This window comes from Danio rerio, chromosome 14 (assembly GCF_052040795.2).
Source record: "Danio rerio strain M-AB ecotype USA chromosome 14, GRCz13ab, whole genome shotgun sequence".
NCBI classification, from domain to species: domain Eukaryota; kingdom Metazoa; phylum Chordata; class Actinopteri; order Cypriniformes; family Danionidae; genus Danio; species Danio rerio.
The window spans coordinates 34,702,431-34,728,207 of NC_141034.1; the positions used below are offsets into that span (position 1 = coordinate 34,702,431).

At 34.2% G+C, this 25,777-nt stretch overlaps 4 protein-coding genes across 4 annotated transcripts in view; 2 read left to right on the top strand and 2 right to left on the bottom strand.

The window, feature by feature from the left end:
* Positions 1-442: 442 nt before the first annotated feature.
* Positions 443-2,925, bottom strand: her11 (hairy-related 11). The gene is given in 4 exon segments (NM_001003886.1): positions 443-1,250; positions 1,362-1,452; positions 1,586-1,681; positions 2,758-2,925. Coding segments are annotated over 4 exon segments (825 nt in total). The 5' UTR covers positions 2,809-2,925; the 3' UTR covers positions 443-663.
* Positions 2,926-5,002: 2,077 nt separating this feature from the next.
* On the top strand, positions 5,003-6,518 carry her5 (hairy-related 5). The gene is given in 3 exon segments (NM_131077.1): positions 5,003-5,050; positions 5,229-5,324; positions 5,480-6,518. Coding segments are annotated over 3 exon segments (618 nt in total). The 5' UTR covers positions 5,003-5,026; the 3' UTR covers positions 5,978-6,518.
* Positions 6,519-13,278: 6,760 nt separating this feature from the next.
* On the bottom strand, positions 13,279-18,975 carry pfdn6 (prefoldin subunit 6). The gene is given in 4 exon segments (NM_200513.1): positions 13,279-13,560; positions 13,659-13,783; positions 15,704-15,774; positions 18,876-18,975. Coding segments are annotated over 4 exon segments (381 nt in total). The 5' UTR covers positions 18,940-18,975; the 3' UTR covers positions 13,279-13,439.
* A 383-nt stretch (positions 18,976-19,358) lies between these two features.
* Positions 19,359-25,777, top strand: part of mrpl11 (mitochondrial ribosomal protein L11) — a 62,929-nt gene continuing 56,510 nt past the window's right edge. The window contains 1 exon segment of the mRNA NM_001002556.1: positions 19,359-19,449. The gene's annotated coding sequence lies outside the window, so the exon portion shown is untranslated.

The window sequence follows — 25,777 nt, forward strand, 5'->3', positions numbered from 1 at the left end:
AAATTATGACAGGAGATCCAAATGGTTCAGCAGCAGGAGCTCATCCTCTGCATATGATATAAAAACTCAGATGGTGTCATGTTGTTGACCTTTAGTGTGAATGGTCAAGTCACCTTTATTTTACTAACATTTATACCCAGTTACTATAAAGTTAATTTTAAAATTATATATTACTTCTAAGCCTATCTTAATCTTTTTTAAAAATGCAAAAATAACAAAACACATAATTTCACATTACTTTTCTTAACACATGCTGTTTCTTATTAAGTATTTTTAAATCTTTTCTTTTTAATATTGTAATATATTACCTTTAAAAGTAACTATTCAACTCTGGGTACTGTAAATGTTTAAGCAAATTGTGCACCTCTAAAGTTGTACACTCTCTTGGTTTGAAATGAGAAGCTAGTTTTTTTAAATGAATATTGATAATACAATAAGAATTGATTCAACTCATTTATTCCACTGCTGCAATCACACACATACCAGTGAAGACAATCACTGGATAAAACAATAAATAGTAAATTGAAAGTACAAGTCATTGAATAATAATAGACAAAACTGTGCACATGCCCCAACATATGTCCATAAGGTCCCTCTTAGAGAACACCATCATTTCTCCATTGGAGCAGTGCCTAAAATGGGGAACAACAGAGTGGTCAGATTTCAGCTCCATGGTCTCCAGGCATGCTGGTTTGGAAGAGGGAAGGGATCCTGTCTAAGAGCCAGGACAGGCGAATGTGGTGGAGTCAAATCTCTGGTCATGTGGGGCAGAATGGCTTGAGGAACAAAAACAGGCCTCTGAAGTGAAAGTGGAGTTATTAGAGGAGACAGTTGGTCAGGAAAGGCAGCACAAGATGTTGAAGGACAAGGGGGAGACGATGAGGGAGAGCAGGATGTGCTGGTAAAAGTGGGAGATGATGGCGGAGAACTGTATTGTGATGATGATGAGATGGAGGGAGAAGTCGATTGACGCAATAAACTTGACCCATACAAAGATGATTCAGGGTGTAAGAGCAGCTCCTGGTGGTAGTTCTGGCCTGGTGGGGATAAGAGGAAGCCTTTCTGGGAAACTAGTTTATTCCCTGTTTTGGAAGAACCACTTAGGTTCTGACTGACTCCCAGATTCAGGAGAACCTCGTTTTGCTCAGATGTTTTAAACCTCCTGCAGTAGTCACTAGTGTAGAGAGGACCCGCAGGAGATATAACAAACTGATTCTGGGTTGACTTACAGTCCATTTGATTGGAATTCCCTTGAAAAAGAGACAAGAAAGAAAAATTAGGCAAATGAATATTACATGTGCTACAATACATAGTATGTAAAATTCAATTCAGATATGTTTAGGGTTGAAGTAAAAACTTACTTGCTGTTTCAGTCTTTCTTATAGTCTTTTTGATGTACTGAACTGCAAGGTCTAAAATCTCTGCTTTTTCCAGTTTCGGATTTTGTAAACGCTAAGAAGGAATGGGATGAGAGGGCAGAGAGGAAAGTCAAGAGACTCTTTAGGGGTTTGTCAAGCAAATGGTGCAGAAATAATTAGGAAGCAGTGCATCAAAAATGGATTTTACGGACAGGTAGGCTACTCACAGTGTCTGCAGTGTTCTTGAAGAGCAGATCTCTTAATGCGTCTAGATTGTGGTTAATCCGATCTCTCCTTTTCTTCTCTATGACAGGCTTTAGCCTCTGAAAACAAAAGTTTAAAAAGACGTTAGTGTGTGTGGTTTTTCTTTTTCAATTACCTATATACTGCTACAGGCCCGGCCTTAACCAATTTTACACCCTATAGGCAAAATTCAGGTGGTTTTATTTTCAGTAAATTCCACTGATAGTGTACACATATACTCATAAGAAACTATTTTTTTTCCTTTTTTTGGACGTTCTTTTATTTAAATAAAGCAATTGCACAATATAAAAATACTCAGAATGAAGAATCTGCAACAGTTGGACTGAGAAACCTTACTATCACATCTAAAGACAGAAAAGAAGTATGTGACATCAGTCTAATAATAAACATGATAATTATGTAATTCATATCAGTAACAATTCAAATGTTAATGGCATTACAGTGAAATGCTAATTAGTCAATGCAAAGAATGAGTAAACTGCAGTACAATCAGGGGCAGTTTTAGTGATTTTGGGGCTCTAAGCAATTCAGGCATGGAGCCCAAAAGTTCTAAAATGCACCTTTTATACTTTTATTTTTTTTTATTATTATTATTTAGCTGTTTTTTATATCATTCAATCTCCTTTTCTACATTTTATCTTAATGGAAAATAATAGTAACATGTAAAGCACCTTGTAAATTTTTTTTAACTATTTGTTTTCTTTAGTTGAATTCACAATAAAAAATAATTAATAATTTTGTTTTTAAAACTAAATCTTTACTGATTGGACTGCTGGATTTGTCCATGATGGTGGAGGGCCCCTTAGTCTACAAAATATAATAGAAAACAATGTTTTATATAATTTATAGGTATCATTTAAACTTCTAGGTATTTATTTGGGGCCCCTTAGATTTCCTGGGGCCCTAAGCGGACCGTTACCTTTCTTGTTGGTTAAAAACGCCCCTGAGTACAATATACCATGTGGGAATGCTAATATGTTCCAACATGTGCACTTTAACACTAATGTAAAGTTTTTGTTAAAAGCAATATCCACTGCGTTTTATCAATTATAATTGCTTTGATTGAATGAAATATTGATAATATGGATACTAATATGTCGGAAAGCAAAAAAAAAATATTATTTTAAGAACTTACTCTTTTGATCCCTTCTGTCTTCGTCATGTTGAAAGTCGGTGTGCTCTTCATTCGAGGATATGGGAAACTGCTGAAATGAAAACGCACCAAACGGGAACTTTTACCCCGCCTGGTGGAATTTAATTGGCTAGGAGGTGGCAGTGACGTAGGCCTCGTGAACTTTCCACCAATCTTCCTAAGGTAAACAATGAGTAACTAGAGGTGTTATAACAAATAAAGAAAAGCAAAACTACATTGCTATAAGTTATCTAAATGTTTTGTGGCATTACTAAGTTTAAAACGGACAATACAGACTAAAGCATATTTAATGCACGATTGGATCTGTTAAAATAATAAAAAAAGGCGTAGGCCTATGTTGTTTAATTGTATGATGTATGCAAATATCAACAAATGTTTTGGGCAGCTGAAGCACAGACCTTGTGTTGAACTCCTAAAATACATACGAGCAAATGGCTTCTGGCATTTTGGTGATTATTTAGAAAAACAACATTTTTATTAGTAATGAAAACTTCAGTTGATTGTTGAGTGCCAAAGTTACAACTTGCCCTAAAGGTGTAGCCTATAAAGTATATTTAACTAGCCTAATAATCAAATTAAAGAAAATTAATCTTGGAAATATGTACAATGACGAATTACATTGATTTAAACAGAAGATGTAAAATCGTTGCTTAATTTTGTGGGGGTTTCCCAGTATGCATAAATGAACGCTACTCTTATTTGTGAAATTTCTCCACTGCATGTCTTGCTTGTGTTATTTTATTTATTCGTTTATTGTTTACATATATAATTTTGTTCTGATTCACCATTTTGGTTACATTTTTGGAGTCGCGCGCCACAACGCAACAGCTCGTGGCCATTAATGAGCAATACACGCGCATCCTGCATGGGGGCTGTGGATGGGTGTGATGTCCAGGCTTTTAGAGCAAAACTGTTAAGTGTGCTATAAGAGTGTGTTTTGATAGATGTGTGAGCAATTAGGTCGGCTATTATGTGCCACGTTTTTTAGGCTAGAGTAAACAGGATTGTCAAGTGGATCATTAGAACTCCGTAAAAACATTTGGGTGTGGTTTGAAATGTGCTGATAGATTTAATGGCCTGTAAGATCATGGTCCTTGGATAAGAAGCAAGAAAGATATATTCACTTGGTTGTTGGCACGTCCTCGTACGCCACCTTTTAAGTCGCTTTCATAATAAATTAGATTTAGTCCTACGGCTTTTCGAGAGGATAATTATTCAAGACCACATGGAAGACCCCAACACATATCAAAAGACCAGCACTAACAATTGAAGCCACGCTTTAGTGTTTCAACCAAACCAAAAATACATACTTTTTTTATAATGTTTCTGTGTATAAAGTGTGAATTCAAAAGCAGTTTGTATTCTAAACCAAATAAAGCGCCGTCATTTAGCTACATTAAATTATAAACTTGACTTTCTAAAGGCAATATGCATGAAATTTTGAATTTGAATTACAAGGCGCAGGTTTGAGCCTCTGCTGGGTCAGTTGACATGCTGGACATGCTGTGTGGTTTGCTTGTTCTCCCCGTGTTCGGGTGCTCCTGTTTCCTCCGCAAGTCCAAAGACATGTGGTAAGTTATAGGTGAATGGGGTAAGCTAAATTGTCCGTAGCTAGGCCTATATGTGTGTGTGAATGAGTGATTATGGTGATTGGGTTGTGGCTGGAAGGGCATCCGCTGCGTAAAAACGTGCTGGATAAGTTGGCGATTCGTTCCTATGTGGTGACCGTATGAATAAAGGGACTAAGCCGAAAAGAAAATGAATGAATGAGTTGGCACTTCTAAAATGAAAAGAGTACAAGTTATGCTGTTGTTCAAGGCATAAGCGATAAAACCGCGCAAATGTGTACCAAATGGTTAGGCTAAACTGTGCACTTTGTATGATCATAGCAATTTGCAATAGCAACAGATAATTATCACCATTTAGTGATTCTTTTCAAAATTTCGCATATGAATGGCTCAAACCTCCTTTGAAAATCCTTGGCTGAATAGGCATCGTTTAAACATCTCCGTGGGGGGCTAAATGGGTCATTATTGTCTGTAACTTCACAATCGACCTTATCTACTGCCATTGTCTCTTTCATACGGTACAGTGTGCCAAGGACGCACGTGATTGGTCCTTAACCTAATTACGAGGAGAGTAGGCGTTTACTGATTGTAGCATAAGTGACATGAACTCTAAAGTGATGCTCAAAATCTCAGACTGGAAGGAGGGAATACACAAAATGAGCGAACCAACTGCAGAAACACCAATGGAGCAAAAAGACATGAGAAGGGTAAGAAATATGCTTTTAATATTTGTTTTGCTATGACTTTAACGGGCTTTAAATGCAGGATAACTTCAATTTAAAACAATGTTGCAACAGGACAAAATAACATGCATTTATAAATCTATTTATTTTCAGAATGCTATAGGAATTATGATATTTAAATGCACTATTTTGAATGTTGCAGGTCCCCAAGCCTCTCATGGAGAAAAGGAGGAGAGATCGCATTAATCAAAGCCTAGAAACCTTGAGAATGCTTTTACTTGAGAACACAAACAATGAGGTAAGTTGTTTATTTAATTCTTTATTTTTTTCTTTCTTTGATTATATATCTATTTTTTTATTTTAAATGGCACATTTAAAATGCACACCGATGAACATAAATATTCAGGTCTGTTATTTCATCTGATGTCCCACATGTCTTCTTCTCTTTAATAGAAACTCAAAAACCCTAAAGTGGAAAAGGCTGAAATCCTGGAAAGTGTTGTGCATTTTCTGAGAGCTGAACAAGCATCAGAAACTGACCCTTTTCAAATCACCAGGGTAAAAAGGGCACGCACAGAGGAGAGTGATGAGGATGTGGAATCACCATGCAAACGTCAGAGCTACCATGATGGAATGAGGACATGTCTCCTACGAGTAAGCAATTTTATTACTGGCAAGAGCCACGAGTTTGGCCAGGAACTGGAGAAAGCATGTGAAAACATACACAAATCGCACTCAAGGCAAGTTCAGCTGCTGTCCACACCATCTCGCATAGAAACTCAGGTGCATCTCTATGAGGATCCATCACAGCAGCATCTCGCTCATGTCCAGCTGAGCAATTCCTGCACACCATCTGGCTGTTCAAAGCTTGCACAAAGAACTGTTCCCGCCATGACTTCAAGTCCTAAGCAACCTGTAATGCTCTGTGACCCCGTCTGGAGGCCCTGGTAGAAGATCATGGCCTAAGTCCCTGTGTGGCTCTCCAAAGACTGAAAAGACCAGCTAGGTCTACTACGTGTGGGAAAACACTGCTGGGGCAACATACAGGGAAATTTGTAAATGTTCAGCATGTGTAAATATGTGGATTTTGTACAGTAGATGCCAAAGATTTATTTTGTTATAAAGAGGCATTGGCAAATATCCTGTATAGTGCTTTGGCTTGTCTTATTTAGCCAAAAGACAAGTGTTTTAGATGTATATATTGCTTATAGGTAGAACTAGCTGGTGCCTCTACATGCGTTTGCATATTTTATACCTATTTTTTTTTTAAACTTATGAAATCCATTTTTGATGGAGAGATCATGTACTTAAAGAGGTTTTGTTCTTTTTTGAGCTTGAGTGCCAAGAACTTAGAGCACGTGTTCAATCGTTATTTTTCTCTCTTTTATGGTAATCAACATGTATTTGTGTTCTTCTGGGAAACATTGAAAATGTTCATTACTTTCTGAAGGTCAGAGATTCTGTCTATTGTTGAAACACAACAACAAGCATTCTTTTTCAAGTTTTTTCTTGTCAGCAAAATGTGAAATTTTGTCCATGATGTATTTTTTTATACTTTGATCAAGGAATTAAACCTCTCTGAGGATATATTCTTTTAACTTTGCCTGCTTCTGCTTGTAATATTTGCATGTCTATTAATTCCTTTCCTGAGTGATATTCACCATCGACCAGCATTGTTTTGAAGTCACGGTGTGAATGTTTGGCGTTCCAACGTGATAACAGTTGATAACAGGCCTGACATTCGCGGATTTTCATTGGGCAATCATTTGCTCATCTCAATGATGTTGCACTTAATCTATGAAAGCATTGAGTTGCAGATTGCTAGATCCGCATTTTTTTTTCCTAAGCGGACTAAGACGACAACAAATGTCGAATGATCTAAATTATCAGAAAATTTGAACAATATGTTCCAATATCGTATGAGAATAACTTATTTTGATTTTAAAATGGCATCACACGCAGGGGTTATACCCCTGATAAAACCAAGTAGCCTAACTTACTAAGTGAGCAAGTGAATTTTAAACTGACTCTTAAAATCTTAAATATAAAGGTTCATAAATTGGATTTACACGTGCCAAATATTTTTTGGTTCCCAAAAGACTCTTTCAGTGCCAACCTATATTGCGTCGAGAATGTTAATAGATATAACATAATATTCTTCTGATATGTTCACAATTTGATATTGGTTAAACGAATAAAAATAGTATTTCGTCATTCAAAATTTAATGTCAAAGATATTAAAACTGGACCAACACAGTTTCAATTTCCAAAAAGCTAATGTTAAGCTACAGACATAAAATGAACTGAATTAAACTCATGCGCCTCGGTAATGCTTCGGGAAATACACTTAAGCGCTTTCAATCGTGCATTTAAATTATTTTTAATGAATTTTAATTTTAGGCCATGGGTGACAGTAAAGCCTGTGTGATACTGAGTAAAAGGCCTATAGCCTACTCATTATCAAATGGAAGCCTGCAATTTTACATATTTACAGGCTAAAGTTTGTCATAAAACAAAATGACACGGAAAGTAGATTTAGCACTACATATAGAATGGCTTAGTTCTACTTAACGCTATACTCTCCCCCTAAATCAACCTTCATGTGCAGCTTTGTTTCGCTTTGTCGCTCTGGATAAGCTCTTAGATAAACGAGTTTGAGCTGAAATGAGATTAGACCTTTGAAAGATGCCATGCACCGGCTGATGCTTGAACCGGTTATTAGGCAGATAAGTCTCCCAAATGCCATTCTGTACAAAAGGTGTAAATAGATTATCCAGACCGGATGTGTGCTTCTGTCTGTTTTGATCAACAAAGAGAAACGAACACAGCCAAGTAAATTAAAAGTACAATTATAAAATGCAGATGTGAAGTAAACGGGTCCTTGTTCTTTTTATTTGTGCTGATTCAGCTCATCTAAGGGATAGTTACCCACATCAGTTTTAATAGACTAATATTCGAATTAATTGTTTTTTTAATAAATCTTTAGATATAGCCTAAAGCAGAGATGCCTAAAACATAGGGCTCGCGGGCCAAAGTTGGCCCGCATTAACCTTTGATTTAGCCCACCATCTTATCTTAAAAGAGAGGGAGACTGATGGGGATGGTATGTTTGTTTTATTAATCAAAGTTAACTGAAATTAAATGTTTCAATGAAATAGTGTTAAATAATTTTGTTTAAATTTACATGTCACCCGAAAATGCAGACACTTTGGAGAGCAAATCAAGTGAAAGGCTGATTCTGCTTGTGCATTCAGCATTGAACTCCACTGAGTGATTGCTCATGTTTCTATTGCAATAGCCTAAAGTATCGTTTAAATAAATTATACTGTATTAGTTTATATGATTTAAAGTAACTTTTTCTATGTATTTGCAAATATTGAACACATCAGGAAGTTACACATCAACTTTAATTCTTTTGCCTACGGCTCTCAATGATATTTGGTTTTCGGCCATTTATACGAAAAAGTTTGGGCACCCCTGGTCTAAATCATTATTTGCACTTTAGACGTAGACCTACTTAGGCTACTTAGACCTGATTAGTTCTTTTGGGACATCTTAATTTCATAAAATATTCTTTGCAGTTGGGAAAAAAACGTTCTAGACGAAGATAGCCTATTTAGTTTATTATTAAACGAAAAATAGCTGCAGTGTTGCGAAAAAGTGTTGCAACCTTTATATTTAAATTTTAAACTTTAATTATAAATCGATAAAATTGTAATGTTCTATATTTTATTATAAAAAATCTTTATTAAAATTAAAAGATAATTTGATGCGTCTTTTACACAGACACTGGATAGGTTTCGTCACAAAGGTCTAATATTTTTTTTTTTACTTTTCGTAACAATTAAGTAATTGTAAAAGTAATTCTGTAGATGTTATTACGTTTTAGTATTTTTTTTTTTACATTATCTCATTTTAAAATTAGTATTTTTAATATTTTTTTATGTTTATAGCCTATGGTCAAGTCAATGATTGTATCCTATTCTTTAAAGTTTTTTTGTAACATTTTTTGCGACCTTTGTTTCCAAATCTTTTCAATCTCTTTTCGAACAAACAAGTTGCAGGACTATGGTCTATTTTTGCGCCATTTGTGACGTGTGGTCAGCTGTTGCAAAATTACGCACGAGCGCAAGGTGCTGACTTTCTCTCCAACTGTCACCTCACTCATGGGAACCACCTTTATAGCAATGCCATCATCCGAAATTTGCTAGTACAACATGTGGTCTTTCTGACCATTTGTTAAAAACTGTCAAATTAAAGCGACACGTGTCCTGACCTGGTTATAAAAACAAACGCGCTGCGAAGAAGGCACGCGCATGTGCCCGAGCATTTCCTGAAGTCACACTTTACTTCACACGACGGTTTAATAAAACCACTGACAAAATGTTTTTGTTTTTTTAATAGCATGTTACATTTCTGATTTTACATTTACATTAGGATGATTTAGGTTTGGTATTACAAAGCGACATTGTTTGGATTATAAATCTTTCATCCGAACTCTGCACTTTTTTCACACTGAAAGGTATTTTAAAAATAAATAAAAGAGAACAATACCTCAAAGTCTGTCTGTTTAATTAGCTTTGCATATTATTGCTTCGATAAATAGCTAATCCCTTTAGAAGCTTTTCGCCACAGTACGATTTGGGCTTAAAGCGGGTAGGTTGGTGACCTGCTTTTAAATCGTATACAGCTCCCTTACAAGTAGCGCCGTCCTTTTAATGCCTATTATTCATGTGCGCTAATCCTCGGCGGGTGGGAAATGAAGGGGGTCCGGTCCCCCTCCGCGGGATATTAATTGAAGGTAAGCATCTACAATGCGGACGTCTGTGCTTCAGCGCTTCACCATTGCGCGTCCGACGGCCTGTTGCGCAGGGGCGGATACACAGCCTGTTGACCAGGCGCTTCAATGACATTACCCTGAGCAACATCTGGCCGTGCAGCACTCGCCTGCCCCTTTAATTAGAAAAGGAGTCGCCTCGCTGCGCAACTACCAAGGCCTTGATGTGCACAGCCAGTCTGAAATATTACCTGTGCTTTTAGAGACGTTTTTATGCATAGAGAATCATTCATTTTCCAAAAGAAAAAATGCACCTATTCACGTTTTTACCCAAGCTGAAAATTCAAAACACAAAACAACCATTTTTACTGTATTCTTACAGCATTTGTAATAAAATGCACACTTAAGTTTTAGCCTCTATATCAGAATCATTCCAAGATCAATCTTGTTATACTGAGGCCTGGCTCCACAGTGAAATCTTGGATGCTTTAGCCTGTGTTTTATTGACATGTTGGTCATCGTCGCTGAGTCTTTTTAAAACTAGGATACATAATTAGTTTTCCAACAGCAGTGTGCTAAATCTCTTAAACTTTGAAACACAGTAGCCACAGTTGTTTACTTGGACTGCTCAATCAACCTCAAAGAGACATTACACCTCTTTAAAATGATGTACTATTAAAGGTTTCCTACACTGTCAAAAATAAAGATAGCCTACAAAAGCTGTTACTGCTGCAAATCTGCACATTTTTAGTTCAAATTTCTATATTGGCATCTCAAGGGTAAATTATCTAAAGATTTTAAGAGGAAAACTTTTGTCCCTTTGGGCAACATGTACCTTTAAAGCATGAATATGAACCATTTGTGTATGTCTTTTAAAATCTCACCAATGACAGCTTCTTGTTTCTGAGAGTGTACTAATATTATTTTCATAGGAATTTCGGGATAACTTCATATTCTATTAAAATGCACAGCAAGCCCTGTTTACTATGTGGTATATTGCATATGATTTCCAAATACTGCTCTTAAAAAATTATATATTATACAAGATTGTAAATCTTGTCTATAGTAAATCACAATCTTGTCTATAGTAAATCAGAAGGATTACATACTGGGAATGCTACTTGCACGGCTGTTGTAATTGTAGAATTATTATAAATCAAATATTTAATATAGATCACAGTAAAATAACTATGAATTTAGAAAGTACAGATCACGCTGAAAACATATTTAAAGTATAAATTACCTGTTAATTTATTCACATTTTACATTAAGGCAAATTCTCACCAATAACAAACATTTAATTATTAAATTTGCCTAAATAAACTTGAAATTCACAGCTTATTAATAGTTGTTAAGGTAGTTATGTTTATATATTGTTTAGGGTTTGGATGTAGAATAAGATTGTGCAGAAAATGTACCTTCTAAGTACTAATAATCTTAAACTAATTATCTTAATAATAGACCGGTAAGTCACTAGTTAATAGTGAGAACTGGTACTTAAACGGAAGGGTTATCATTCATTTGTTTTTAAGTATTTAATTTACGTCAATGTATTCCATAGAATCGCATACACAAAAATAACTATGCAAAAAAAAAAGTCACATTTGCAATAGTGCTGTGTGGATACAAAGTTTGCAATTCACTTTTTAGTTTATGTACTCTTGTTTTCATGTCAGTAAGGGGCTCTATGCAGCTAGTACTTTTTAGACAATGATTAACATTCTGTGAAAGGTTTATGTGACTATTTGCAATTCCACCCAGTTCTTTTTATATCGATGCTGTAATGTAATTAAAATACAATCTGTTAAATTGACTTAAGCTTTCATTTAGCTGTTTAAGTGTAAAATGCGATGGAAAAAAAAAACATTAAAAATATCAGGGTAAAAATTTATTATTTTAAAGACAGGGTGGGAAAAATGGAATTTAATGCAGTGCTTCTTGTACGGACTGACTGGGACACAACTTTTATCGTATATTTATCAAGCAGTGAAGATCACGGATTTTTAAAGAAATCCAAGTGGCAATTCAAAATTTTTTGGAGTTTAAATTGTCAATTTTGTAAAGGAAACAGTTCACCGGAAGCACTTGCGCTGGCTGATGGAAAATTAAAAGTTTGTTTTAGGGTTGGGTGATGTCGATCCAATTCGGCATCGTATGATATCTAATGTAAAACATTGCGATGGACGATGGTCTTGCATTGTAGGCGGCGGTGAATTATTTATTAACGAATAATTAATTAATTCATAACAAATAAATTATTTGTAGCCTTCAGTCACCTAACCTGCGGGATCTTTGTTTTACCCATAACCAAACCATAAATATATAAAATTAAGTTACACACAAATTACCATTTGTCAATCACTTTTTCCATGGGACTCTGGCATGAATAGGCAGAATGATCTGTGTCATTATAATGGCATCAACAAACTTGGTTGGTAAAAAAGGTGCACAACCAACAGGAACCAGCCAACAGTATCTGAGGTTTTCGCTAAAATGACTAAATACAAGCGTGAACGATTTGAAGCAGTGTACTGACACTGTGACACGTTACCTGATAGATTACTTCATTGATGCATTCCAATGTCTTTCCCACTGTGGCCTTGGCTTCATCTAGATCTTGCTTGACCAGAACTGGTCCAATTAGTTTGTAAACTGTGTTTTGGCTATCCAGCAAGGCAAGCTCCTGAAGAGGAATGGAAGATCAGAGAGAGAATTTTGATTTTATTGCCATTTCAGCTTTTATAGATATGTCATGGCCCAAAAATAAATAAAAATCAGCATCAGGTATACCACGTTTTATAAATAAAACTTTTCTATAATTATAAACATATTCTAACAAGTACAATCGTGAAAGTGAAAGATTGAAGCAGTGTACTGACACTGTGACACGGTATCTGATGGTTTAAAAAGACAGAAGAGTCGTTTAATAGAGACAAGATTAAATATCACGTTTAACAACTATAGTGAGACACAATTTAGCGGTACATCCTAGATAACTTTCCAACGTGCACTGCTCTCTGGGGTTTTGCGCTCAAAGCACCTGCTGATTGCCTGGAGCTCAGACGGGCTGTTCAGAAATGCTAGATGAAACACCAGCGTGGACGTGAATCATTTTCATTCTAAAATGGCATTTTAAAACTAAGACGCATTAGTGTAAAAAGGGCCTAAGTGTGTATTTTTCACGAGCAGGTTTTCGACGGGGGCAGGGTGGAGGATCGCGATGCTGGCTCAGCATCTTGATGTCTACGAGATGGCATCGTATATTAATCCAACCCTAGTCTGTGTGCATATATACCCTATTCATGTTCTTTATTTTAATGATAACTTAACGCTTAGTCAAAAGCTAAGCTAATAATTCTTTTTAATTATTCAGCTTAGACCTGCATCACAAAATAACCCATTACAAAAATTTGTGGATTAGCATGCTCTGAATCTCACTCTCAGCATGTCAAAATAAACAGCAGGACACCAAAAATAAATAATCAAGATTTATTGATAGCCTAATAGCATCAAACAAACAAAAAAAGCCTACAGAACTGTAATAGACATGTGAAGAAGCATGTGTTTTTAGCAGGTGCAATCAGTCTCTGAGTTCCGCTGGAAAAGACCAGTGTCCCAAACAGAATTATGGTCCATCTAGGCCTTGGCAACAGCCTGACCCTGAGCCCGCTGGTACTCCTGCTGGAGACTGGACAAAACCTCCCGATGCTGCTCAGACTTCCTCTCCATCTCCTTCAATAAAGTCTCATAGCGCTGACTGAGATGAAGAGCAGAGAAATACTCAGTTACATCAGAATCAACTGCGGCATCCGCATTCAATGAAACGTAATGTGAGCTGGCATTAATCATACTTACATTTCACCATTGATGTATTCCAATCTCTTTCCCACTGTGGCCTTGGCTTCATCTAGATCTTGCTTGACCAGAACCGGTCCAATTAGTTTGTAAACTGTGTTTTGGCTATCCAGTAAGGCAAGCTCCTGAAGAGGGATGGCAGATGTGATATAACATGATGAATGTGTATAGTAGGGCTGCACAAAACACTGCCTGACAGTAGTCTTGACGTTTTTCCCAGTTCTAAGAGCAACAAATAATAACTTGACTTCTAGTTGATAATTTGGAAAAGTGTCAGAAGGTAGATTTTTCTGATGAATCATCATGTGTTGAACTGCATCTCAATCATCACAAATACTACAGAAGACCTAATAGAACCCGCATGGACCCTATATTGTCACAGAATCAGTCAAGTTTGGTGGAGGAAAAATCATAGTTTGGGGTTACATTCAGTATGGGGGTGTGCTAGATATCTGCAGAGTGGATGGCAACATCAACAGCATGAGGTATCAAGACATTTTGCTGCCCATTACATTACAAACCACAGGAGAGGGTAAACTGGAAATTCTTCAGCAGGATAGCGTTCCTTCTCATACTTCAGCCCCTACAACAAACTTCCTGAAAGCAAAGATGGTCAAGGTGCTCCAAGATTGGCCAGCCCAGTCAGCAGACATGAATATTATTAAGCATGTTTTTGGTAAGATGAAGGAGAAGGCAATGAAGATGAATCCAAATAATCTTGATGAATTCTGGGAGTCTTGCAGGAACGCTTTCTTTGCCATTCCAGATGACATTGTTAATAAGTTAATGGAATCATTGCAGAGATGTATGGATGCAGACCTCCAAGCTCATGAGAGCCATACACAATATTGATTATTTTTCCACTGCACCATGACGTTATATTCTATACTGTACATTATTTCTGTTAAGTGACATGACTTTTGTCTAAGCAAAGTCAGACCTTCTTGTCCTAATTAATGATCGTATTTTATTTTGGTAAAATAAGTGTAATCTAGAGGCCTTTGCCTTTCATATAAGCCAATTCTGATACCAAATGATCAACTAGAAGTCAAGTTATTATTTGCCTTTCCTAAAACTTGGATAGGCGACAAGACTTTTGTCAGGTAGTGTATATCATTTCAGCATCGATTTGACAATGTGCGCATCTGCAATAGACCCATCACAAGATCTGCAATGTTGAGTCTGAATTACAGGTGTCTAGGAGCCACAGAACACATCTGATTTGTGTCACTGCTAAGTTAAATCAGCGTATGTGTTTTTAAGGCCTTTGACTGAGCATTTCAAGATAGGTTGGGCACAATGATGTTTAGAGGTTTAAGTAAAATTAATTGAATTTAATTATTTGTAAGAAAAAAATTTTTTTTACTTAGAATTTTTGTCTAGTTTCAAGCCCAAATATCTCAATTTCAAAGAGGAAATAGGAATTTGAATGACCTCATTGGTAGATAATTTAGCATGTATTAAGGGAAAACCTCTCATTTTATAAGAATCTTCTTTCATAAGAATATTTTTTACTTGATCTACAAGATTTTTTAGATATTTGGACAAGAAACGAGACAAGAAAAATATATATATATATTTTTTTGTATTGTGATTACTGAATTTCTGTTCCTGAATATTGTTTAACTCCCTATAAAACTAATAGAAAATAGGGCTATTCAAATTATCTAGTGAAACTATACATAAATTTAAATATTGTATAACTATTGAATATTTATCACAGAAAAATAAAAGATTGCAATATCAGATTTTTCCAATATTGTGCAGCCCTGTATAGATTTGATCATACACTCAAAAAAGGATTTTTGCTACTTGTTCAAACCACTTGTAAAATTAGCTGAAACAACACAACTCTTGTGTTTTTTTAGCGACAACTTAATTGTTTTATGTTCAATGCACTTCAGTTTGTAAAAACATTTAAGTTAACTTAATCCGTTCGATTTGGGACAACATGAAGCAATTGTGTGGAACCCAGCATTTTTTAAAATCTAACCATATACTAACTGAAATGTACCATAAAAGATATAGAACACTCTTAAACTTACCTCCTTTACAATGTTATTTTCAGTCAACTGTGCCTCCAGTTTCTGTCTTGCTGACATACTTTTACTGACATCTGTGAAATAAAATGGCATTAAATTTAGTCTCTAATCGCTACTCTACAGAAATCAGTGCTAAGAAATTATGCCAGCCAACACATTTTATATAAACGATGACATTACAGAATAATAACATTTAAAAAAGGTTTTTAAAAAAGCTATATTTTTATAATTTAAAAATAACATGTATATAAGAAATTGCTATGTTTTTAGTAATGGAAGGGAACAAAACATTTTTTAAATTATATTTAGCATTATTAGAGTTTCAAAATAGACATCACACTTATTTATAACATTTTATGAAATATAACTACATGTGTCACAAACCATTAAATGTCAACAAATACCCTTCTAATATTTTAATACAATATAAAGATATCTTCATGTTAAAAGCTAAACCATGATAGATTAGAATATGTTTCATTTTTACACTATATCTCACACTTTTTGGATAATGTTTTCTGAAAAATATGAATACATGATATGTCTGTTATTTTAAAAAGAAATCAAACACATTAAAGTGAAAGTTTACACAAGTACAATACACTGGTCTGTTTTATAATATGTAGTAATATTATAATTTTGCCTTTCATTAAATATTTTAATTTTAAAATATTTGAGCAATCATGAGACATTAAAATCAAAGCAATTACATATTTTCTATTATCAATAAAATCTATTTTTAATTTAAAATCTAAAGCTTATAATAAGCTACAGTATTATCATTACTGGGCAGCATGGTGGCGCAGTGGGCAGCGCAGTCGCCTCACAGCAAGAAAGTCGCTGATTCAAGCCTCGGCTGGGTCAGTAGGTGAACTGGGTGAGCTAAATTGTTTGTAATGTATGTGTGTGAATGATTGTGTATAGTTTACTAGTGATGGGTTACAGATAGAAGGGCATTCGCTGTGTAAAACGTGCTGGATAAGTTAGCGGTTCATTCCGCTATGGCAACCCCAAATTAATAAAGGGACTAAGCCGAAAAAAATGATGAATGATTTATCATTACTGAAAGTTTTAAAGGTTGATATTGTTTTTATTTCATTCATTTTCTTGTGGGCTTAGTCCCTTTATTCATCCAGGGTCGCCACAGCGGAATGAACCGCCAACTTACCCAGCAAGTTTTTACGCAGCAGATGCCCTTCCAGCCGCAACCCATCTCGGGGAAATGTTTATATTTAATGTTATTTTATTTATATATATTTAATATATATATATATATATATATATATATATATATATATATATATATATATATATATATATATATATATTATCACTAAATTAAATAAAAACAACATCAACATCAACATCAAAGTATGTTGTATACTGTAAACTCGCAGACTTTTTTCGTCACATCCATAACACATGTTTATTTATTTATTTAAAATGTATTTAATTTTTTAAAAATTTACAGATTGATTTTTTCTGCTCCCATGACTCTGTGGTTGGTAGCTTCTCTGGGAATTCATGTTTTGAAATGTGTGTATATGTATGTATATGTATGTATGTATGTATGCATGCATGCATGCATGCATGCATGCATGTATGTATATATATATATATATATATATATATATATATATATATATATATATATATATATATATACATACACACACACATACATACATACATATATACATACATACATATATACATACATACATATATATATGCATTATTTGGTATATGTTTTTTGAACAATCATGATTTATAAAATCTCAAATTAATTATATTTATTCTAATTTAGTTAAAACTTTTTATTTATTCAAAGATATGTTGCAGGAAATGTGCAAGTGTACACTGGTATAACTTGGCTATATGAATATTCATAATGGTGTTACTATAAATACCAAGAAACTTACACAATGAATCATAAAATAAAATAAAATAGTAAAAGCCTTTTTAAAACGTTCAATAATGAGAATTTGTAGATTGAATGTGGATTTTGTCTAAAATAGCTCTGGGTAGCTAAATCAAGTCCAAATACAACATAACCGTGACATTTGTACTTTATCAGTGCATTGCACTACATAGATATTAAACCTGAATACAACAAATTACTACAAATACGTTAAATATAAATTATTAAAGGAGCACACACATACATATATACACACACATACATACATACATATATACATACATACATATATATATGCATTATTTGGTATATGTTTTTTGAACAATCATGATTTATAAAATCTCAAATTAATTATATTTATTCTAATTTAGTTAAAACTTTTTATTTATTCAAAGATATGTTGCAGGAAATGTGCAAGTGTACACTGGTATAACTTGGCTATATGAATATTCATAATGGTGTTACTATAAATACCAAGAAACTTACACAATGAATCATAAAATAAAATAAAATAGTAAAAGCCTTTTTAAAACGTTCAATAATGAGAATTTGTAGATTGAATGTGGATTTTGTCTAAAATAGCTCTGGGTAGCTAAATCAAGTCCAAATACAACATAACCGTGACATTTGTACTTTATCAGTGCATTGCACTACATAGATATTAAACCTGAATACAACAAATTACTACAAATACGTTAAATATAAATTATTAAAGGAGCCGAACATAAAGATGATTGAGGTAAAGTTGGTTTTATATTCGCACATTCGTTCAGTGAAAACTTGTGACATCCCTACATTGTTTACCATGGTGATTTTGATAGTCAATGGCTGCTAATATGATTTTACCATTTAGAATTGACAAAAATACTTTAATAAGATTTTTAGAGAGAAAGCCAATTTACACAATGAGGTAAAGTTGGTTTTATATTTACACATTCAGACTTTCTCCTATTAAAAATTCCGAAAAGTATTCTGTAGTTAGCAAATCCTAAATAGTGAAACCATATTAGCAGACGATGGCTATCAAATTACACCATTATTCAGTCAAATAAATAGTGATAACGTTAATGTAGTCTTATTTACATGTGATTTCAGACCGAATATTCAAAGTACCATGGTAAACAATATAGGGAGCATGCCACACATTGTCACTGAACGAATGTGCGAATATAAAACCAACTTTGCCTCAATATAAAGATGCCCATGCAGGGAGTGTTGGATTGCTAACTCTGAGCTTTTCGTGCTGTAAGTTACCTTTCTGGAGTTGTTGATATTTCTCCAACTCAGCTTGCAATTTCTTCTGAATCGCTTCAGCCATCACACCTGCTATTCCAATGTCTGACTTATTATTATTGCTAAATAATAAAAATCACGATATTTTATGACAAATGCAGACATTCAGCAGCACACTACTCAAGCACACAGTCTGAGGCGCACGGGAAATGACGTCATATCATTGCGTCACATGGGGGTTTTACGATAGCTGATAAAAAGAGTTACTTCGCCATCTAGTGTTTAAGAAAAACATACACAATTTTTTTCAGTATTATGTTTATTCACACACCTTTAAATAATTTGCTCTATAATTTTACGCACCATATGTAGATTTAACGCATCAGTTAATGTGATTTTTGGATTAATACGATGGGTACAATTTTTCCAGTATCTAAAAGCGTAGTGCCTCTCCTGTCCATGTGGTGTCAGTCTATCCTCTTCCTCCAAGCCCTCTGTAGTGACAGTCAAGGCAATATGGCAGCGCGCATGGTTCAAATTCTAACGTGAAGGTCTTTTTTCGGGTGTGCGCGACCACATAGAATCACAACAGCAGGTAAAGTCAGTTATATATTTTTTCTATAACACAAGCAAATGTAATGACTGTTCTAAATCTGCACCTTAAGCAGCGTTTTAAACATATGTAGGGTAAAATAGTATCATGTGCTATATTCATCTATTACGAGAATGAACCATGGTTTAAAGAGTTAAGTGTAATCATACTTTTTTTGTCGTATCGATTGTTATTTATAACCACAGTATTACTGAAAGTACTACAGTTTAGCTGGGGTTAGTGTAACAAAACCATGTTGATTTGAGGTTACCATGGTTAGTTTTTGTGGTAAAACCATGGTTAATTTTCGTAATAGATGTCATGATGTTTTAACTTTATCGATATTTGCTAGTAACGTTATTCTTCTTCTTGTGATTCTTCAAAACTTTTTTTATTTTTTTCAATAAAAAAATCAAATTTTCTAAGATGACAAACAAACAAACAACCATTAACCACCATTTAACCATAGTATCTGTGGTAAACCTGTAACGTTAGTTACACTAATAATATGTCTGTCAAAACACGCGCACACACACACTTCCCTTGGTTCAATTTCATAAGGGCAGGAATGAAATAATAGAATAAAACATAAATAATTCATAAATTCTATTGTTTTGTCAGGCAGTCATTTTGAGTGTGGCTATTTTTGCTTTTTTCTATAATGAACCTGATATCTTTGCTGTGAGTTGAATGTGTATTATGAAATGTGTTCATGGTTTTAGAGTTATGACAGAGGTTGTCACTTTGTAAAATTCATATAAAACATTTGTATGATGATTAGTCCTCTGAACCTGCAATTTTAGTTGAAGAAATCACTTTTTTTGGACACTTTAATCTCAGTTGTTTTGATTATGCTTGTTACTTGTGGGAGCGACACAGTAGTTTGTGTCGACACACCAATGTTTCTGGTGGGGTTAATTTTATTTGTTGTGAATACTAGTAGGAACCTAGTATAAACACGGCTAGAGATTGGATACACTTGGGATGTTCTATGTTAGTAAACTGTGTGATGTTTTTCAGAAATTTCTTATTAAAGTCTTATGTTTACATAGAAATTTTATAACTTTTATCATCATTTTTTCATAAATCTGAACAGCTCATTATTGATGTTGTTATAATAAGCATTTATAACAAAGATAAATGCTATTATGACTGACAGGTGCTTATCTGGACATTATTCTGGACCTTATGCTGTATGTTGAGGGAAAAGTGCCTTAAGTTTATTTGATTTGTTTTATTAAGCTTTATTTACAACCCTATCAATTTAAAGGACCCTCAGTACATCCAATATGTGGCAGGCCAATGAAAATTATGAATTTTGTGTTTATGAATTGTCAGTCAAAATCTAGTAACTTAAAATGATTTGTAATATTTTAATTTTAAAAAAGCTGAAACATTAAAATCTTAAATGTTTTAAAAAGTGCCATCTAAAATTTTCTTCTACAATTAGCATTTTTCTCTGCCTCTTATGTTCAATTTCAGTTATTTCATGTTAAAATTGATGAAAATTACCTATTCTTTGCCATACAAATAAAAGTACCGAAGCAAGACATGGGACGCCTGAGAAAAATGCAAGTTTTAGAAAAAAATTTCAGATGCATGGCACTTAGAAGTTTTTACATCTAAACTCTTCATATATTCTTATAATGTTGTGAAAATGCTTATTTATCTATATTGTTTAACTTTAATCTTCGTTTTTGTTATTAACGCTTGAGCAAAACCTATTATATTATATTATATTATATTATATTATATTATATTATATTATATTATATTATGTTATGTTATGTTATATTATATTATATTATATTATATTATATTATATTATATTATATTATATTATATTTTATTACCATTAAATTTCCTCTATTTGAAATGTACAATTCACAATTATCACATAGCTATCTCTAGTCTTGGGCGATATGGCAAAAATGCTTTCTAAATAATTATTGAACAATAAAGCTGGTTGTTAATGCTTCCAGATATAAAAGAGTACTCCAACAATGGCTGAAGCCACAAAAAATTAAGGATCCATTAAATGGCATAACATATTTTCGGCCAATACAATTTAAGTTGCAAAAATTTGGTATATATCTAATATCAACACACTTTTAGATTCCCATTGTTGGTCATTTCGGCTGAGATTTAATATAGAGTAAACTGTCAGAGCTTGTCTTTGTTATTGACATAAATTTTATCACAATTCGATATAATATCATTTATCGGCCCAGCCTTACTTATTTGTAATAATTGTTTTCAAATGAACTAACCATAATGGATAGCCCCCAACTCCAAAAAAACATTTAATGGTTAAAAATAATAATAATAATAATACATTTTATTTTAAAGGCACCTTTCTGGCAACTCAAGGACACCATACAATAAAACAAGAGCAATAAAACAACAAGAGAAATAATATAAAAGTAAACACAACAAAATTGTTAATAAAAATGTTTGATAAACAGCCTATATGTTTGCAAATAGTGAGTAACATTAAACACGTCAACAACTTCTGGGACTTGGAGAGTTAAAAAATATTTATATAAGCAAAACATATGATACATATGAAGTCTTGTGAAGCAAAACAATCGTCATTTGCATCACTCTTAAATATTACTACCTTAAATCCACAACCTTGTTTTTAAATCAGTTCATTTGAATCTAATCAGAATGTTTGCAATAATACCACTGTAATATATTCCACATTAGAGCTACTCAATGTCATTTGAGAATTCCCACCTTGTTCTAGTTTGCAGTTGTAAATTAGGAGGTAGTTTAGCTCTTTGCTGAGGTTATCACAAATTGCACTCTGCGGTCTTGTCAAAATCAATATGCACCTGGAGGGTATCAGAGGAATTGAGCTGAATTCTGAAACTCCAGTCCGCCTGCTGAATTGTGCCCTGTTTGTTGCACCATTATTTGTCATAGAATGGAGCAGGACAGAATCTCTGCTGCTTCTCAAATCATTTGATTGCTTTTAGTGAGAAAATGTATTCATCCGCTGTTGTACACAATCAGCTTCTATTAGAAAACAGCAGCTCGTCGCCTATTGTGAAAAGCAATTTTCTCATATCGCCCGATTTTTGAGAGCTGGTAAAAGAAATTAAATCATTTTACCAGCCATTTCTGCTATGCGTAAATGTTTAATACACTATCCCGCTCATTTATTTTCCCGGGTTTTGTCTACTTCGCGAAAAACCAAGAAATGCTGGTTCAGCAGTATTTTAAATGGGCTATTCTTGCCTCAACAAACATGTTGTTTTCCCATGTCTGCAAGTTCAATTTGTCTCAAACCAGAAACAGATGTATCAAGAGAGTGAAAATCCAAATGAACTGGCTGGCTTTCAAAAGTCGGGCTGTAAATCTATATATGTAAATGTGAAGCTGCAGAGGGAATGATTTTGAGGTTCTTAAATCACTTCATAAAGAGAGTCCTGTCTCTCTTTGTCGTCTTATACTATGAATGATGTAGCCCTGCTAATGCCGTTGACTCCCTTGAGTGTTTCACTTCACTACACCTGCTTTTATCCCAGGTTGAATTGGAGTTTGATCAGAACAGCATTCGCTCGGTCTCTGAGGTTTCTCTTGTACTATTGCTTTCTCTGAATTTGCATTAGGATATTAATTCACTTTACCGAGTCTAGGGATTTTTTAACATTCCAGTTTTTCTTTGGCCAATGGACAAAATGCTCTAGCTGTGAAATAAATAAATAAACCCCAGCCACATTCATTTATTGCTAATGGTATATTGCCCTATTTTCCCGGTGCGATTTAAAATCCCAGAGCTTGGCATTTCTATTTTTTATCATTGTTATGGGCCAGATACTTCAGTGTAAAACATTGCAGCGATTAATTTCCGGGAGCCAATTGTTCGTATCTACTTCATTATTCTCTGTTGAAACAAAGTAGGAAAAAAAATCAAACAGCACTTTGGCTAAAGATTAATGTGCAGCAAACAGATGCTGATGGACTGCAAAGTGTTGGTTTCAGTGTTTCCAGGACATTAAAGGAGGAATAGTTCACCCAAAACTGAATATTCTCTCATTATTTACTCTTCGTTCACTTGTCACAAACCTGTCTGAGTTTCTTTTTTTTTCTTGCTGGATGCAAAATAAGTTATTTTGAAAATTGTTGGAAATCTGTAATCTTTGGCCTGCATAGTATTTGTTTTCTCTACTGTGAATGTCAATAGTTACATTTTATTGAAGTAACTTCTTTTGTGTTCAACAGAAAAGGGAAACTTATAACTGTTTGAACAGAGAGTAATAGAGTACATTTTTATATTTGGGATGTCTTTTAAAATTACACTATAATTGTAAATATAAGGCAATTTTATTATAAGCAAAGCTGCATTTTATAGTCTGAAGATCAGAAATCAATCCATGATATACTGGGTCAGTTTTATGCTGAAGATGTTGTGTCGTCTGGAAAGTTAGACATTATTAACTGTTTAGTTTTTTTAACAGATCCAATACATTTCCGAAGTAACTTCTTTTGTGTTCAACAGAAAAAAGGAAATCGATAAACATTTGGATAAAGAGTAAACAAAGTACAATTTTATTTTTTGGAGAGAACTATCTTTTAAAATGAGCCTATAATGGTAAACATAACACAATTTTGTAATAACCAAAGATACATTTTTTATAGTCTGAAGTAGGGCTGACTAAATAAGTGCATGAAAATACTCACAACACTCATACAAATACAGAAATGCACTGCAAATTGCACAGACCACAACGAAAATGTGTCAGGGGACCCCAAAAAGTTTATTGATTGTTTATTAGATATTATACAGATGCAAATAGTAAACATTAATTAATCAATCTTATTAGCATTTTATAATATAATATATATTTTTAAATCCCTGTAGCTCATGGTGCATTGGTGTTTATTATCATATCAAATCTACTAAAATATAAATAAAAGACATTTTTTTGAACTGCAGAGTTAAAATTTTGACATCAGATGTTGTTGGAGCAATGGATACCAACACCCCATAAAACTATTTAAGATTCAGGGTACTTCTCGTGAAAGAGCAGGGGTGTAAACCCCGGTGTCCTGGCCTCCCAATCATCCCCATCCACTGAATTGGCTCTATCACTGTCTCTCCACTCCACCAATAGCTGGTGTGTTGTGAGCGCACTGGCGCCGTTGTCCTGTGGCTGCCGTCACATCATCCAAGTAGATGCTGCACACTGCTGGTGGTGTGGAGAGACCTCTCTCATGATTGTGAAGCGCTTTGGGTGTATGGCCATACATGATAAATGTGCTATATAAATACACATTACAATACATTGGGGGAAAAACTCATCTCATATGGACATCTTTGAAGTTTTTCGGTCAGACTGCGTCAAATTAATCAACCATAAGAAATTTATAATGTTTTAATACATGTGTAATAATGTAAAAAACAAACGAAAGTAACAGATGTTTTCACTTGTGATGATGGTAATACAAAGTGTCCGCGGGTCTTAAAAGGTTTCTTGAATGATTCTGTCATGGAAGCATGAAATGATGCTGAAATTCCAGTTTTTCCATTGAAGTAATGAATTGCATTTTATAATAAGCACACAATTAAAAAAGTTATCACCATGAATGATATATTTCACAATATTGACATTTTTACTGTAATCCTAATCAAATACATGAAGCCTTGAGCAAAAAAGACTAAATAGCAGCATATTCTAGTATTTTTTTTCTTGTTTCTTAATGTTTCAAACAAAACATTATTTTTCCCTGAGAATATCAAACATTATCCACAAGCAATTTAATCTAATTTGGTAAGCAGAAGAGTGCTTCAAAGCAGTAAACGCAGAGCACACAGTGAAGTTTGACAGAACATGCCCGCAGTCCTTGTTCACTCATCCTCATAGTTTTTCTTTTCTTTTATCATGCGTTTAACATCCCAATCACGTAAACAGAATTGCACTAAACGGAAAAGAAATTTCATGCATGTTTCTTCAAAACAGTCCGAAACACTGCTATTGTAGAAGCCACCAAACCACCACATGAAAAAAAGTAAATTGGTGCCAAACACAATGTTCCGAATAAATTGCTTCAATTCAACTTGAAGGATTGTTGATTGTCCTCTTCTGCTTCTGAATATGTTAAAACGGTTGGACCTCCTGCCAAGAAGTGGAGGTTTACCAGCAGCCCAGCCTTCCCTGGCTGCCTTTAAATTGATTTGAGCTTCAACATGCTTTCAAAACAGCAAAAAAAATATGCTTTGGAGAACAGCATGCATGAAATAGAACGACGAAATGAAGGGCAGCATGTGAGTGGCATTTTAAAGGAAACCCAGAAAGTCATTTTTAACGCAATGTTTTCGCAC